This window comes from Helicoverpa zea, chromosome 29 (genome assembly GCF_022581195.2).
Source record: "Helicoverpa zea isolate HzStark_Cry1AcR chromosome 29, ilHelZeax1.1, whole genome shotgun sequence".
In the NCBI taxonomy this organism is placed as follows: Eukaryota; Metazoa; Arthropoda; class Insecta; order Lepidoptera; family Noctuidae; genus Helicoverpa; species Helicoverpa zea.
Window position 1 is genome coordinate 4,605,643 of NC_061480.1, and position 17,686 is coordinate 4,623,328.

Consider the following 17,686-nt stretch of genomic DNA (forward strand, 5'->3'; position numbering starts at 1 on the left):
AAGCCGACACCAACATAATTGGGAAAAGGCTGATAAATTAACGGTGTCTAGGTCAAGATTAAATGGATCCTATAAGTGCCTACAAAGTATTATGTAAATCCTATAAAATAAGATGACCTCCGGAGGCTAGCTGCATATTAAATTCGCATCGACCATGTATTGAAAACCAGTTGTGCAGATTTTAAAGTAACCAATGGGATTTTTCGGAAAAGTGACCGTGTAACAGAAAAGGCCCCAGTCTGGAGTTTAGAAGGAACATGGTGGGTTGTAGTCAGAAGAGTCTGACACTCCCATTTGACCCACAGAAGGGTGATATTTCGATGGCGAGATTGCACCAAAAACTGGACTGGACAGCATACTGTGGATTGGCGCCGAAGAGTCCAGTTTGTATGATTGGCGCCGAAGAGTCCAGATGATATGTCATCTCCCGAGCCTTTTCCCAATTATGTTGGGGTCGGCTCCCAGTCTAACCAGATGCAGCTGAGTACCAGTGGTTTTTTGTCCACAGCTAGCTATACCTATTATATTTACCCAATACCTATAGCTATTTCTGATTCTGATTCTAGATTTACTTCGTGCAAAAAGCAATTTCACAGATATTTAAGACATGATCGCACACAATTTGCTACTGTTTGCTGAAGCGAGTAGAACAGAAAATACATTTGTGTGAGTTACATTGCCCACCGTTGGAATCTTGCCACTAGAAGTTAAAAAGACTGAATAGATTTTGACCTTTATAATTAGACATACCGTTAGATACCCAAAAGAATAGAGCCACAATCGAGAACATTACTCCTTTTGAAGTCGGCTATAAATGGCAGTAACGAAATAGGTACGTTCCCAAAGCATATCTGAATAAGTTTCGTTCTACCCTCTAACAAAAATCCTGTTTATTATTCTACAACAAAATCTCAAAGATCACACAATACAAGATAATTACGTTGTATATTGTGTATAAGGAAAACCACAGATCGACTGTTTGTTTAATGGCGTGAGGTAATTAGCAACACATAGTTACGTTACGCTACAGAGCGTGACGTCATCGGCAGCGGTTCCGAATTTACGTATTTATAAACTAACCAGCAGGTCATTGAACATGTTTGGCAGTCGTTACGGGTAGCCAGAAGCCAGTAAGTCTGACAACCAGTCTTACCAAGGGGTAAAGGGGTTACCCGGTTAACTGGCTTGAGGATTCAGATAGGCAGTTGCTTCATTTAAAACACTGGTACTTAGCTGCACCGAACATAGTTGGGAAGAGCCTAGGCAGATGAGCTGCTTACAAGTTCTTTTAGAATAACATTGATTGTCCTAAATTGGCTACGAGGCAAAGTTCAGCATTTTCACCAACAATTTTATGGTCGGCTTCCAGTCTAACTAACGAAGCTGATGACGGATTGAGTATGTTTCTGACATATTCAACCAAGTTACCCGGCTAACACACAACAAGTTAGGAAAAGGCAAGGCAAATGATGACCTGGACAACCCGATACCAGTAGGTAAGACTGGTTGTCAGACCCTGTCTTCTGACTACCCGTAACGACTGTCAAAGATGTTCAAAGATAGCCGGGTCCCATTTTAACATGACACCAAAACACTGAGAAACTTGCTATGACAATATAGTCACCCAGTTGCAGACCAGCCAAGCGTTGTTTAACCATATAAATCGATCTATCCAAGCGGCAGTTTCCAACATCAAAATAGCTGAAGACACGCATTAATTTGCACTTTTTTGCATTTACATAGAGGTGAAGATAATACCTCCGCTGAACTTATCAAATAAGATTGCCGCGGTCACAAAGCTGACCCTCCGATGTCGGTGACCTTGCCTGACCAGTTTTCCTCTTAGTGACGTAAGCTTAATATGTCCATTGTGTATTTTAATATTATATCTCTAGTTCGGATCAGCTCAGTTCACTGGAAGATGTCTGAGTGACCGCAAGACGCCTTCCAACATAGTTTTTGTTAAATTATTTTTTTATTTTTAACTAAATGACCTTCGATTTTTGAAGTTAAATTGTGTTTTTTAGTGTTGTGTTATTTTTCAAAAAGGTAGGTTAAGTTTTGTTAGTTTATCTATATTTATAATTTACTTGGTTATTAAGATAAAACCAATTTAAATCACGTTTAGTATAGAAATACTTATGATATCCATAACGAATGTCATCGGATGACCATTTAAATATTCAACAATTTAATATTATAAAGTTGACGAGTTTATTTGTTTGCTTGAACTTGCGGATCTCGGGAAATATTGATTTGTAAAAATTATTTCAGTGTTAGATAGCCCATGAATGTCGGAAGACTTACGGGTGATTCTTCGAAACACAGTTTTTACGTGTTTTTGACCGAAGAACACATGAAAATATCATTCGATTTTAATGAAAGTTTCAGGTTTTATGTAAAAGGTAAAGGTCTATCGACGCCTCATTTAACTAATTAGAATTTATAAAAAAAAACTATAATTAAGTTAGCAGAAAACAGTAAAACCTAATTAATCTGGTGTGTCCCAACGACGGTTTTTGCTGCATTATTTAATTTTCTGCGAGCTACGGTCGCGTTACAATAAAACTAATGAATCCAAATGATCTTTAAATATGTGTTTCTTAATATTTTAACATTAAAATAAAAGAAAATGGTGTATTTTCATAATTACATAAATTTAAAAATTGTCCCCGACTAAATTCATCATTAAGCTGGCTCGATTTGTTCAATCAATATCTATACGTAAATGAAAAATATTTGAAAGAGTAATGTATACTTGTAAGTGATCGCGCCGGTCAGCACCGAACGGTGACAGTGAGTGCTCGTGAGCGGACGTATTTTTCCAAAAAAAATACGATTGCAAGTTGTCATCTGGTGTTTGTAAGGCAAGTAGTCATATCAATCTGTCTTAATTAACTGATAGTGTGTATCTGCTATCGTTTTGTTACCAAGGCAAAGTGTCTTATGAGATGGTTTTGCTAACATTAATTGCATGTTTGATGCTTTACGTTTATAAATAAAGGAGCAGGATTTGATAATCTGCGAATTCCTAATTTTTCTGGCCCCCATTAGTCTGGATTCATCTGGCTCTTAAAGCCAGATGAATTTGAGCGGGACATATGAATTAGATTTCATTCAAATTCGGGCATATGTTACAGGTATGTCTGATGACATTTCTTTATTGTAGTTTGTATATCTGTTAATTTTTGTTGGCTTCTAGTGCATTTTTTTGTTCAAATACCGTGGAAATAATTATTTTCCTCTGGACATAGATCTTTATTAGTATTACTTATTTTTTATTTCAATAAGATTACTTAAGTAAGTAATACAAAAAATTAAAGCAAATGGCCTGTTGGTTTTTATTCCGAAGTTCAATTTCTGTGCTAGAGGTTTTGGGGTTTTTTATCGTTGCTAGAATAGCTTTATATTTTTTTAGATCCACATTTTCAAAATGGCATAACGACAATTGCAAACAAAAGAAATACTAAGAAAAAAAGACTAGCGGATAAGAAAAGATATGACAGAATAAACTATAATGAAGAATTATGGAAAGAAAAACAAGAAAAGAATAGACAAAACTATATACGCAGGAAAGTAGAAAACAAACAACTACTGATAGGAGAATTTTCATTTTCATAAAAGGTTCCTGAAAAACTCAAATTTAATTATTCAGCGTTCTGCAAGTTTGGGAGATCTAACCTGATTTTCGATTAAGAGATACTTTTTCAAGAGATGGAAGTAAACATTTTAGTGTCGATTTAGGAAATATATAAATCCATACTTAATAGACTCTGATGATGAAAAATTTAATATTTTTTAGTAATTCAGGCAAGATATTAATTAGTTTTCTACTATCTCAAGCTTAGAGTTCCTATCGTACTGAAAAATTAAGTCTGATTTTGATTAGTAAGTTTTATTTCATTCTAATTAAGAGTTTGTTTTCGGTGAAGTTTATTTTTATTTTAAGCTAAGATTCGTTTTTGTTTTGTGTTATTAAGTTAAGAGGTCTTATTAAGATAAGTTTACCATTTTATATAATTATTATAACGTTGAAGCTAGTGTGATTTAACAACCGTAAGAGATTTAATAAATGATTAATTTGAAGGAGAGTGTGACTGTTTACTTAATTCATAATTAAACTGATAGTTTACCCGTAGTGTGTAATGTGGCGTATTTAATGTAAATGTTGTGTTTACCCTTAATTGGCATATATATTAGAATAATACTTATGCTTCTATGTATGTATTGTGTATGTGTATGTATATGCTGTGGGTGAACCTAATAATAAATAAATAAATAAATAATTAAGTAGTCATAGGAGTAATTATTTCAATATTTGGTAAAATTTATACTAATATTATAAAGAAGAAAACTTTGTTTGTTTGGTTGTAATGGATAAACTCAAAAACTACTGGACCGATTTTAAATAGGTATTCTTTCACCATTAGAAAGCTATATTATCTGCGAGTAACATAGGTAATATTTTATTCCGGTGCGGGCAGTAGCTCCCACGGGACGCGGGTGAAATCGAGGGAAAACGGCTAGTTTTATAATAAAGATCATTGGAAAAATAAAGGAAGTATCATTAATCTGTATACCTCTAATTAATATGGTGCGAAATCACATTCATCTGCCTCTGTCACAATTAATCTGGCCCAGCAATTAATCAGCACCTTTTAAATCCTAATCTACGTGATGCAAATCGATGCCTTCGATATATGATATTGCACATAAGGCACTGGGTCAAACTATGCCGTCAATTCAGGTCTAAGAGCAAAAAAAAATTGAGCCAGATCAATGAGTCAAAAACACTCGGTTTCAAAGAATCACCCTTACCTATTGGTTACACTTTATCAGGATGAGTAAAATAAGTAATTTCCACGTGACACGGGTGAAACCGCTGGCCCAAGCAAGTACATGTGTGCCAATAAACATAGGAAGGGGTAAAGGGCGTGCGTTTTGGGTGATCTCTTTCGTAAATATTGACATTCAAAAAGTGTTCTTTTGCAGTCAATTTTAAACAAATCATTTTGACTTCAATACCTTTATGTTTTAAAGTAATTTTACCTCCCAAAAGATGCATAAAAAGATATCTTAATCGTATGTCATTTGGTCATTGGCCGTGACCTGCTGATCAAAACAACGCGACCCAAGGTCCGAGTCATGGATTAAATAAAAATATTACCAAATTAGCTTTTTTATCTTGAAAAATAACTTGATGCATGAGACCAATGTTTTGTAAGACTTATCGAATTTATTTGTTTGTTTGAACGGGTAAAACCGTGGGGAATATAAAGAATTGTTTGTTTTGCTTGTATGCGCTAATCTTAGGTCGGATTTTAAATATACTTTCAGTGTCATCACAGGTCTTATTTTACCTTTATTTCATCATTCAATCATTATTGTAACTAGTTATAACTACATAGTGATAAATATTTGAATCGACAAAAGGTACTATTGAATAATTAATGTAAACAATCTTGACGACTTTTTAAGTAAAAACTCAGATCAAAAATGAAATGCAGCTTATAATGAATGTAAGTAGGTACCTACCTGCAATCATAACAATGACTTATTCAATTGAATCATTAATTTAAGTAGTGGCTTATTTATTTAATACTATTTGTGTGAAAGTCCTATCAACATTGTTTAACTTTTAGTTAAATGCTTAACAAAATGTAGTAGGTTTAGAGACATTACGGGTAAAACCGGGTGAAACAACTAAATAACATTAATGAATATTAGAAAAACCAGTTTCTACGTATTTTCGGGTAATAGTAAATTGCTTGTGGTCGTATATAAATGTTAGGTTTTTTTCCAGTACAACGCAAATAACAATGTATTTTTTCTTACTCTGTGGTTCCGGGGAATAACTTTATTTTGAAATGCTTATATGAACACCAATTATAAATAACCAATACCTTTTATAAATGCAAAAGTCTGTCTGTCAATCTGTCATCTTAAACATTAAAATAAACAATTGCCTGCGCATCGCAAAACTGCAACCTTTGTGGGCGAACAAATGCCAATTTGTGTCCAAGCAAATTGAGCAAGCGTGGTGATTAACGCTCAATCCTTCTCTATGTGAGAGGAGGCCGCAGCCCAGCAGTGGGACGATACAAAGGCTGATGATATGATGAACAATTTTGGTGAAATCTCGCCGCAACATTTGTGGGTGTGAATTAAAAAACCGGCCAAGTGTGACTCGGACTCGCGGACGAAGGGTTCCGTACCATTATTTGTAAAATGAGCAAAAAATTCACGTTTGTTGTATGGAAGCTCCCCAAAATATTTATTTGATTCTAGTTTTCAGTATTTGTTGTTATAGAGGCAACAGAAATACATCATCTGTGAAAATTTCAACTCTCTAACTATCACGGTTCATGAGATAGGTACAGCTTGGTGACAGACGGACGGACGGACGGACAGAGGAGCGAAAACAATAGAGTCCCATTTTGCCCTTTGGGTACGGAACCTTAAAAAGAGCAATTTTCATGAAGCCACATAGACACGTAAACGAACTATCAATAGACAGGTCATTAAAAACTTGTTTTAATGTTCAAATCTAGTTATTAGTTATTATCTCAAAAACGAGTTCCATAGCTCACAGCGTTGTGTGAGGAGGTATGATGATGTCATATTATTATGTTTTATTGGAAATTAAAACCGGTGGGATTGTGCATTTACCTGATGTTCTTATAATTGCGTTTTGTTTTTGAACTATTGTTCTTTAGGGCAAAGGCCTTTGCTGATACACAAGAAATTTTAGTTTTAAAACAGCTGAGTCGTTTTCGATGAAACATGTCTTAGTATCCTGCTATAACTGGCTATTTACTACTAGTTTCCAACTAAAAACACATTAAAAAAAAGTTATTTAATACCTCATCATCCTCCGAGCCTTTTTCCCAAACTATGTTGGGGTCGGCTTCCAGTCTAACCGGATTCAGCTGAGTACCAGTGCTTTACAAGAAGCGACTGCCTATCTGACCTCCTCAACCCAGTTACCCGGGCAACCCAATACCCCTAGGTTAGACTGGTGTCAGACTTACTGGCTTCTGACTACCCGTAACGACTGCCAAGGATGTTCAATGACAGCCGGGACCTACAGTTTAACGTGCCATCCGAAACACAGTCATTGGTGTCTAAGATATACTTAGAAAGTACATACAAACTTAGAAAAGTTGCATTGGTACTTGCCTGACCTGGAATCGAACCCGCGCCCTTAGACTCGAGAGGTTGGTTCTTTGCCCACTTGGCCACCACGACTCCTAGTCATTAGTTATTAGTTATTGACGAGTTATTTAATACCTATCTAAGCTATATTCTGACCGCTATTTAGGTCTGTCCGTCTGTGTATTTGCGACTGTTTGTCCAGGTGCGATCCGAAGTATTCACAAGACGCGGGGTAAACCGCTCGCTGGTGGTGGAAGCATTTAGAGATAAATGGGAATGGGCTATTGAATACTGAATAGAAGTAAATAGTTTTATAACATCAGTATAGGTTATAGAAGAAGTGATGATGATGATGATGATGTCCTCCTAGCCGATTATCGGCTACGGCGGCTGTTCTCATTTAAGGAGATTAGCCAACTGCGCGGGACATATTATAGTGCACGAGCATTTGCGCAGACACAAGTGCACTCCCTATTCCTTCACTCTCATAGCTCGATGGGACGGCAATCCGACACGACCGGAAAGAGATCAGGCGCAGGACCGACATTTACGTGCTCTCCGATGCACGGGTGTATCAATCACCAACTTCCAGGCTCCGGGCTGCTTTGTGAAAGTCTTCTAAAACCCACAAAACGATTTCGGCTCGACTCGGGAATCGAACCTGAGACCTCGCGCTCAGCAGCCGCACATGCGACAGCTAGACCAACGAGGCAGTTAGAAGAAGTACTAACCTATTAAATCCAAAAATCTGAAAATTAAATAACTTTTAACTTTCTCTTCCCTATCGCATCTCTCTATCGATCTAAGGTTTGCTGTCAGAGAACCCAACTCTGGGTTTAGCTCGCCTTTGTACATGACTTCTATGTATTATGTGTATCCCTATAAGATATTTTGTGTACAATAAAGAATAATAATAATGTAAAAATTGGAAAACAAGCTGCTACTAACGGTGTTTCAACAAAATCCTTCTTCAAATTTCAGGAACAATGCGTGTCCTCATAGCGGCAGCATTCTTGATGCTGGCGAGAGCACAGTCCACCATTGACCCGAATGTACTGGCTGGCATCTTCGGAACACCCCCAACACCGGCCCCCAATTACGGGGGCTCTACCACGCAGAGACTTGAAGATGTAAGTTATAAGATTTTTAATTGGTAAAAGGCTTTAGAACCAGTTTCTGAATATTTCCTGACAATTAGACTTTTTAAACTCTAAAGTCATGGCCTAAGTTGGCCTAAGTTAACTGGCAACACAAACCGTTTCGTTCCGTTTTTCGAACTTGATATTGTTTTAAGAAAAGTGACCTTAGTGGCGCGAACTTTGGCCTTATTATCTTGGCTTATCACGCAGCCCTTTGATTGACCATAAGGTAAGGTACGTAAAGCTTGGCGCGGTCGAACCGTGGATGAGCGACCATGTCTTGACGAGTTCCTCCGTGTTTCGGAAGTCACGTTAAATTGGTGGGTTCCGTCTATCATTTGAACATCTTTGAGAACCATCTTACCAAGGGGTATCGTGTTGCCCAGGTAACTGGGTGAGGAGGTCAAATAGGCAATCACTCCATTTTAGGTACTAGTAGTCAGCTGCATCTGTTTAGACTCTTCTTCTTCTTTAGTCGGTCCCTCACTCGTTGAGAATCGTGACCCCATCTCCTACGCCGACTATTAGCTGTCGCCAGCGTTCTCTGTCCTGTGCCAGCCTGTATGCCTCCTGGAATGGTTTCTGCAGGGTCTTACTGAGCAAATCCGTCCATCGGGTTGGTCTGCGGCCCCGTGGTCTCTTCCCCTGTCTTTTGCCTAATAATATTGATTTTTCAATATTGTCAGGGGGTTTCCGCGCTATGTGTCCGAAATAACGCAGGTATCGCTTTAGGACTATCGTAGATAAGCGTTCTTTAACGTGCAGTAGTTTTAGGATGGATTCGTTTGTACGGAAAGCGGTCCAGGGAATTTGAAGCATTCGACGCCAGCACCACATCTCGAATGCGTTTATTCTGTCCATGTCCACAGCTTTAATTGTCCATGTTTCCGACCCATATAAAAAGATTGAAAATATCAAAGTGCGGACCAGAGATACTTTTGTTTGCCGCCGTATGTTGCTGTCTTTCCATATCTTCCTTAGCTGTGTCATAGCGCTCTTCGACATTGCGATTCTTCGTCTGATTTCTTGTTCACTGGAGGCGTTTGATGTTATAACCGAACCCAGATAGTTAAACTCTTGGACTTTTTCAAAGTTGGAAAGCGCGTTAGATAGGTCGAGTTTGCCAAACCTATCTACAACCATAACTTTGGTTTTACTGCGGTTTATTGACAGCCCTAAATCGCTACTAATATTTTCTACCCGTCGCAAAAGTTCCTCCATCTCGCCGGCTGATTCCGCTAGTAAAGTAGTGTCATCTGCATATCTCAGATTTGCTACACGAACACCGCCTATATTAACTCCGCCTTCCCATCCTTCTAAAGCTTTCCTTAGGATATATTCCCCGTATATGTTGAATAGGATAGGCGATAGGATGCAACCTTGTCTCACACCTTTCTGGAAACGAAACTCACCAGACATGCACTCTTCGATGCGCACTGAACCTCTGCTGCCTTCGTATAGTTTCCTGACAAGTGTAGTCAAGTGAAGAGGAACTCCCATTTCGGACAAAACTTTCCACAGCTTTTCCCACACTACACAGTCAAAAGCCTTTTTGTAGTCCACAAAACAAAGGATCACTGGGCTGTCGAACTCGTGGCTGCTCTCAATTATTTGTCGAACATTGAGGATTTGTTCACGTGTTCCTTTCCCCTTCACGAAGCCCGCTTGTTCTTGTGGTATCTCGGGATCGAGGTAGTAGCGGACCCTTTTATTGAGTATGTGAAGGAGGATTTTACTGACATGTGGGATCAGTGATATTGTGCGATAGTTGTCGCACACTTTAGTGGACCCTTTCTTGTGCAACGGCAATATGACTGATCTCGTCCAATCAATTGGCCACTCTCCCGTTGACCAAATTTTATTGCAGAGCTCATGTAGCAATTTCAAAGCTTCTTCTCCCAGTGCTTTTATTATTTCGGCAGTGATTTGGTCTATTCCCGGCGCTTTTCCATCTTTAGTGGTCTTGATCGCCTGCACCAGCTCTTCAAAAAGTATTGGAGGTTCTTGTTCGCTACTACATGGTTGACTATGGGCTTGTACAGAGGTCGTTACGTCTTGATAAAGATCTTGACAATATTGCCGCCATCTCTCTGCTACCTCATTTAATTCAGAGATAGCACTCCCGTGTTCGTCTTCTACTACCCAGGTTTTCGGTTTGAAGCTACGAGTGAGGTAGCGAACCTTTTTAAAAAGTTCACCTGGTTGAAGTCTGTCGGCGTGTGCTTGAATTTCACGGCATATATTGGTTAGATGACGATTTTTATCTCGACGACAAAGTTTTTGCACCTCTCTGTCCCGCTGTTTATATTCATCATCATCTTTATTAAGGCCTATGGTCTTCAGGTCTTTACGCTTCTCTATTGCTTCCCATGTTTCGTCTTGTATAAAGGTCTTGCGTTTTGGTTGACGGGTGCCAGCTCTCGTCATCTCTCGTAAAGTGTCTGTGATGGAGGATTTCAGACTATTCCAAGTGGTTGTCACCGTATTAATCGTATCTTCCCGCCCTTTGAGTTTTAGGTCTACTTGGTCTCTAAAAGTTTTAGCTTCTGTGAGGTCTATTTTCCTACACAGTCGAGACTTCGATTTGCTAGCCCTTTTAAGACGAAGTTTCATCCAAGCTACCAGTAAGTTTAGACTCTAAGCTGACCTTAAAATAGTTGGGAAAAGGCTAGGCAGATGCATTTATTTACCGTGGCAGTACCGGTTCTGACCGAGATTTACGTGCTCTCCGGTGGTGTCGGATTGCCGTCCCATCGCGCTATGAGAGTGAAGGAATAGTGAGTACACCTGTCTCCAAGCAAATGCTTGTGCACTATAGTATGTCCTGCGCAGTGGGCTAATCTCCTTACATGAGAACAGCCGCCGTAGCCGATAATCGGCTAGGAGCACATCACCGGCTCTGAAGATAGGACTCCGTCATACCTTTATTTTATTCTAAAGCTCTGGTGATAGTAACATCAATATATGGTGATCAGGTAGATCAAGAGACCAGGATGAATGCCCAAGCACATGGTCATCCTACTCTAAAGACTTCGGTTCTGGTAGAGATCTTCGGAACTCCTCCCCCCCCACCTCTCGGCCCCGGGACAAAACGTAACGAAGACGTGAGTTCAGGGTTTGTGGACAATTTTGGGAGGAACGTGCATATTTGAAAGCATGAATTGGATAAATATTGGATGTTCAGCGATAATTGAAGGGATTTCAGATTCATGGGCACTTCACGTATCCATTTAGTTGATTGATTTGTCTGCCACGTTGGTCTATTGATAGGCAAGTGACTGCTGTGCATGGGGTTTCATCCAAGTCCCGGGTCGAAACGAAATCTTTTTTGGGATTTAAGCAACTTTTTGCCTCCATAAACTGACTGCATAGCTCCATATGAACGGGTCGATGTCCTTTCTTAGCATGTGTCCGCGTCGAAGAAGACAGGTTACGTAATTTGTTGCTACATATTTGCCAGAGCAGATGAAACATTTGTATGAGTTAAAGTGCCGCATGCTGGTGGATTCATCATCATACTACGGCGGAGCGCAAAGCTGGTCATTTTACATTGTCTCATTATTTTTATTGAATCAATCAGGCGCTTTCACAATTTTTGATTTTCCAAGGGAATCGTACGCGCGACAGCACACAATTGACAACAATCGGTTAAGACCCAAGTTCATCAACAAAATTGAACGTCAGTTTCCTTAAAACAACTGTTGAATATGAATTTTCTCTTACAAGTTTAAAAAAATGGCCTTTTTGTTGTCGATGAGCTTTTGCCTTGACCGATGACACAAGAAACCGCTCGTCAGGTAGGTATTTTGTCGTTCGGAATGGGTCGCGCTTAAAAAACCTACAAAATAATCTAGTCTGAAATCTCTAAAAAGTGAAATACCCTTTTTTACATATTAATGTTATATTTTTGTTACAGATAACAGTAAAACCGACTGAAGGGCCGACCACACACGTAGATGAGAACGGCAAAAGTTGTCAATGTGTGCCGTACTATTTGTGTGACGCGAACAACGTGGGAGTCGATGTGAACAATGCTAGTGTCACTGGATGGGGCGTTTTGGACATTAGGTAAGATTTGCCATCATTTCCTATTTACCTAGTTGCCTCGTAGATATTTACTGCCTCGTTGGTCTAGCTCTCGCAAGCGCGGCTGCTGAGCACGAGGTCTGATTCCTGGGTCGGGCCGAAATCGCTTTGTGGGTAATATAAGACTTTCACAAAGCAGCCCGGAGCCTGGAAGTTGGTGATTGATACACCCGTTCATCGGAGAGCACGTTAATGTCGGTCGTGCTTGTGATCTCTTTCCGGTCGTGTCGGATTGCCGTCCCATCGGGCTATGAGAGTGAAGGAATACCTTATGAGTGCACCTGTGTCTGCGCAAATGCTTGTGCACTATAATATGTCATGTGCAGTTGGCTAATCTCCTTACATGAGAACAGCCGCCATAGCCGATAATCGGCTAGGAGGACATCATCATCATAAGTTTTTGTTAAATTGTATGTATATGTGTCTCACACGTGAATTATATAATTGTATTTTATTTCTTTTCTTTCTCTGATGAAACTCTTGAATGTTTTTCCAGGTTCGGAGAAGATGACAACCAGCGCCAATGTCAGGAGAGTGTGGAGGTATGCTGCTCAGTTCCCAGGGATCCGGCTGATGTCCCCAAACCAGACCCCAAGCCTAAACCTGGTCATCCAGTGGGCTGTGGTTACCGCAACCCTAAGGGATTGGGTGGGATTACCATTACTGGTAATACTGTGAGTATTTCCTTAATCTATCTATACTTCTTACTTATTTTTTATTTGTTTGTTTGTACTCTAAAGGCTCCAAAGTATTAAACGGATTTGGAAAATTGAAAACAATTTTTCAACCGCCACCGTGTAAAATAAACTATATTTTGTCTTGGTACTGGTAGAAGTTCTCCCGACAAAACGCGGCAAAAACCGAAAAAAAAAGCTATTAGGTATTATGGGTATTATAAAGATTTTGATTTTAGAGAGATTTTTGAGAAAGAGAAAAGAGAACATGTAGCAGAGATGAGAATGTTGAAAAGAATAGAAGCGGAAGATATTACTCCGCCCACAAATAATTTGGGAACAGGGATGAGTGTGGGGGGCAAACTTAACTAGGGGAATTTCTTTGTTCATCATTGGACGTTAGGAAAAAGTAGTGAAAGGGCTCTTCTTATACCAGTTAATTCTTTTGTCCAGGGTGGTGAGACCCAATTCGGCGAGTTCCCCTGGGTGGTGGCGGTGATGAGTCAGAACGGATCCTACGCTGGTGTTGGCGTGTTGATACACCCTCAAGTTGTGATGACAGCCGCTCATATTGCTTTCAAGTAAGTCATTTGTCTTTATACTAGCATTATGGCTAGTTTCACCGTTTTGACAGCCTAGTTGGTCTAGTAGTCGCACGCGCAACTGTTGTCTCTGGTTCGATTAACGGGTCGGGCTGAAAACACTTCGTGGGTTTTAGAAACTTTTACAAAGCAGCCTGGAGTCTGGAAGTTGGTGATTGATACACCCGTGCATCGAAGAGCACGTAAATGTCGGTCCTGCGTCTCATCTTTCTTCTTCGGTATCGGATTGCCGGGACGGCAATCGGACTATGAGAGTGAAGGAATAGTGAGTGCACTTGTGTCTTGGCTAATCTCCTTACATGAAAACAGCCGCCGTAGCCAATAATCGGTTAGGAGGACATCATCATCATCATATCGCGCAGAAATGGTTTAACATTTTAATAATCTAGGTACGCTGTTTTTTTCTAGGTTTGGATCTAATTTGATACAAAATCTGAAGATCAGAGCTGGTGAATGGGACACACAGACGACTAAGGAAATATACCCATTCCAAGAGAGAACCGTACAAGACTACTATATTAATGAAAGTGAGTTAATTCACCATTATAACAGGTTCTTATTTATTCCCGAACCCCCTTAGTTTTCTTATAACTATGAACTTTCACGTTTAAGTTTCAAAAGTTCAACCTAAGCACGATAGGACCTACCTCAAATATATATGTCAAATGTCTTCAATAGATTTTCAACCTTATCACAATAGTGAAAGGTTAATGTTCGATTGGTAAAGTTTGACAGATTTGGGTTAACCTGCTGTCGTCTGAACAATTCTATACGTTCATTTTTCGTACAATAATTGCTTAATTTGGGTTCATCTACACGGTGCAAGTGGCATGTTGAGGTTATATGCATTTTAAAAACGTGCGGGTCCAGCGACTCGCGCATGTACCAAAGCAACATACCCACCCGCGTGCTCTTGTCACTTGCGCATGTTAACTTGCTCCAGCTACATGCACCTTAAGGCAGTAAAAATTGACGTTTATGATGTTGGCTAACTTAGGCCTTAATTTTTCCTTTCTTTCTAGATTTCATGCCAAAAAGTTTGAAGAATGACGTGGCCCTGTTACTGTTGGAGTCGCCGGTAGAAATATCAGAGCACATCAACGTCATCTGCATGCCTGAACAAGATGAGGTCTTCGACAGTCATAAGAACTGTGTGGCTAATGGGTGGGGGAAGAGTCATTTTGGTAAGATATTAGAACTTCCTTTTTATATTCTATCTGTGGCTTGCGTCATTGGAGAACTTCTTCTCGTACCGGGATAAAATATAGCTTATGTTACTCGAGAAGAGTATAGCTTTCTAATAATGAAAGAGTTAAAATCGGTCAGTAGTTTCGGAGCCAGGGACAAACAAACAAATTAAAATGTTTCCTCTTTATAATATTAGTATAAAGATATTTAAATATATAATAAAAATAAATATATCTAACTTAAAATAAACCGACTTCAAGAATAGGTATACCAAAAACCTTCTCCTGATTCTGACAAATACTATACTTAAAATAGCATCAAAGTTGGTTCAGCCAAACATGAGATAATCGCGCACTAACATACACACTTACAGGTCAAACAAAGAACCTCCCTTTTTTGAAGTCGTTCAAAAACAGAAGATACAATTAAACCTTGACATTACCATGCGGGTCAAACTGAAAACCTCCTTCTTTTGAAGTCGTTCAAAAATATAAACAATAAAACCTTCACATTACTTCCAGAACTCCACGACCGTTACGCCGTGATCCTCAAGAAGGTCGAAGTTGACATGGTGCCGAACACCAGGTGTAACGCTCTGCTGAAGAGGACCCGGCTGGGACACAACTTCCAGCTTCATAGGAGCTTTGTATGCGCTGGGGGAGAGGAGGGGAAAGATACTTGCCAGGTGGGTCACGAACCAGTCAAATTACACAAAGTAAACAGTTGTTTTATGAGAAAACGGATGGTTATAATGTCGGTGAAATTTCGGTCTACTTCAGTATTCATCTATTAACATACTGCTAGATGTACCACTCAATATAAACGTTTTCCGTAAAACAACTGTTTGAAAATTGAACGCAAATTGAGGTGTAGAAACAGAAAAAATATTGCTGAACTTGGGCCTAAGTCCGATTCGTTGCTCTCAGTTTAGAAATGTTAGGTAGTTATAAAAACTACAAAAGTCGAAAATAAGAAGACACTATAAATGTAGGCACAATATGTAATACCTAGATAAATTCCATCTTTCCTTCCTCCGTGATAAATGCTGTACCTTGCTGAATCTAGGTATACTCCTAAGCACCTACCTAAATGTTATAGTCATATCATATCACATCATATCATTTATTGCATTCCATAATGTACATTTGGTGGAAAATATAAAATAATAGAGGTAGTCACAATTATGGACCCTGATGGGCACAGCAAAATAGTTAGAAGAGAGGAAGGCGTTTAATGTAATATAGTAGTATCACAGATTATATAATAGTTAGTAGTATGAAGTATAATATTTAAGTATTTATTTATATTATAATATTACGTATATTTTTGTGTAGCATAACTTCGTTTAGTAGTTTAGTTTCGTTAGTTATTTTTCTTTATATGTTGCTTTTATTTAATTTTAGGTTGTTTCTTTATCGGTGATATACTCATTGATTGAATAGTATGCTTAAGTCACACTTACCTGACTATTATTTTTGAAGAACAACTTTCTTAGTCAAGGTTTTCTGACGATATTTTCCTTTAAATAGCAATCAGATTTTCGGTTGAAATTAGGTTTAATTTCATCAGCAATTTTACTAATTACAACCTTCATTCCAGGGTGACGGTGGCGCCCCCCTAGCCTGTCCTATCGGCAACAACAGGTACAAATTAACAGGCCTAGTTGCCTGGGGTATAGGCTGTGGCCAGAAGGATGTACCAGCGGTCTACGTCAATGTACCACTCTTCAGATCCTGGGTGGACGATAAAATGGCCCGGTGGGGTCTCGAAGCAACGTCTTACAGGATATCAAATGTGGACTAAAATAAGTAGTATTATTTACAAGCAAACACTAAACGCTGTTTAAAAAAAAATGTTTGAAGTTTGAATTCTATAGACGCACCGATCCATCCTGAATTTTGACATTAGCGTAATATAAATATTATGTCTTTCAATATGTAATCGAAAAATAATGGATGGATCGGTTATCAATCCGCAGTTAGGTAAAGAATGACAATAATATAATGTAAGCCGAGTCATGAGATTATATTATAAGAAAATATAACCGAGACGTTCTTGGCATTTAAGTAAATATTAATAATCTTGATATGACTTTTTATTACTTAAAATTAAGTTTAGAAATGAAATGCTGACAAAATTTACAATAATAATAATGACTTAATCAAGTGACTGATTCAGAAGGCAGTACTCCTTGATACGACGCGTATTGTGAGGTTTCTGTCTCTGGGACCCTAACCACCGGTACCTTGGACCCTGTGCCCGATATCGGTGGCCATCATTTTTTAATATTTTTAAATGTTTTTTTTTTTTTTTAATATTTAAAAAATGTTAATAATATGTTGAGAAATAAATAAATGAACTACCAATGACTTAATCAATTGAATTATTATTTTAAGCAGTAGTTTGTTTGTTTAATATGTATTAGTTTAAAAAGTCCTATCAAGATTGTTTAGCTTCAGTTAAGTGCCCACTCAAATGTAGTGGCGCCCAACGTGGGGCCAATTTTATAATATTTTTTGTATTTTTTCACATATTTTAGACGCATTTTCAAATAAAGTTTTGTTTAGACATAATATTAAGTAAAAATGCTCAAAACATATTTATCTACTAAACTATGTAACAGTCATGTCCTTTTTACAAATTTTGACATTAAATAAGATATTTTAAAAACTTACATTGTTTTTTTTTATTTGTACATTTTTTTCTACACCTTTATATGATCACCTTTATGTGGGAAAAAGGCTCGGATGATGGAGGATGATGATGATGACCATTGCACAGCAAACTGATGAATGGATTTTGTTGAAAATTGGCACTAAGATAGCTTATACATCAGACAAAA

At 38.5% G+C, this 17,686-nt stretch overlaps 1 protein-coding gene across 1 annotated transcript; it reads left to right on the plus strand.

The window, feature by feature from the left end:
- Positions 1 to 1,893: 1,893 nt before the first annotated feature.
- LOC124644136 (phenoloxidase-activating factor 2-like) lies at positions 1,894 to 17,518 on the plus strand. The gene is made up of 9 exons (XM_047183367.1): positions 1,894 to 2,049; positions 8,137 to 8,285; positions 12,211 to 12,362; positions 12,877 to 13,054; positions 13,508 to 13,635; positions 14,065 to 14,183; positions 14,679 to 14,840; positions 15,366 to 15,529; positions 16,444 to 17,518. Exons 2-9 carry the CDS (start codon positions 8,142 to 8,144, stop codon positions 16,645 to 16,647), a joined length of 1,251 nt encoding a protein of 416 aa, XP_047039323.1. The 5' UTR covers positions 1,894 to 2,049; positions 8,137 to 8,141; the 3' UTR covers positions 16,648 to 17,518.
- The last annotated feature ends 168 nt before the right edge of the window (positions 17,519 to 17,686 follow it).

Excerpts from the sequence above, each read along its gene's own strand:
- LOC124644136 (XM_047183367.1), top strand. The coding sequence starts at position 8,142 with ATGCGTGTCCTCATAGCGGCAGCATTCTTGATGCTGGCGAGAGCACAG. Across the intron at positions 8,286-12,210 it reads CCACGCAGAGACTTGAAGAT|ATAACAGTAAAACCGACTGA; the intron begins GTAAGTTATAAG and ends TTTTTGTTACAG. Across the intron at positions 12,363-12,876 it reads TGGGGCGTTTTGGACATTAG|GTTCGGAGAAGATGACAACC; the intron begins GTAAGATTTGCC and ends ATGTTTTTCCAG.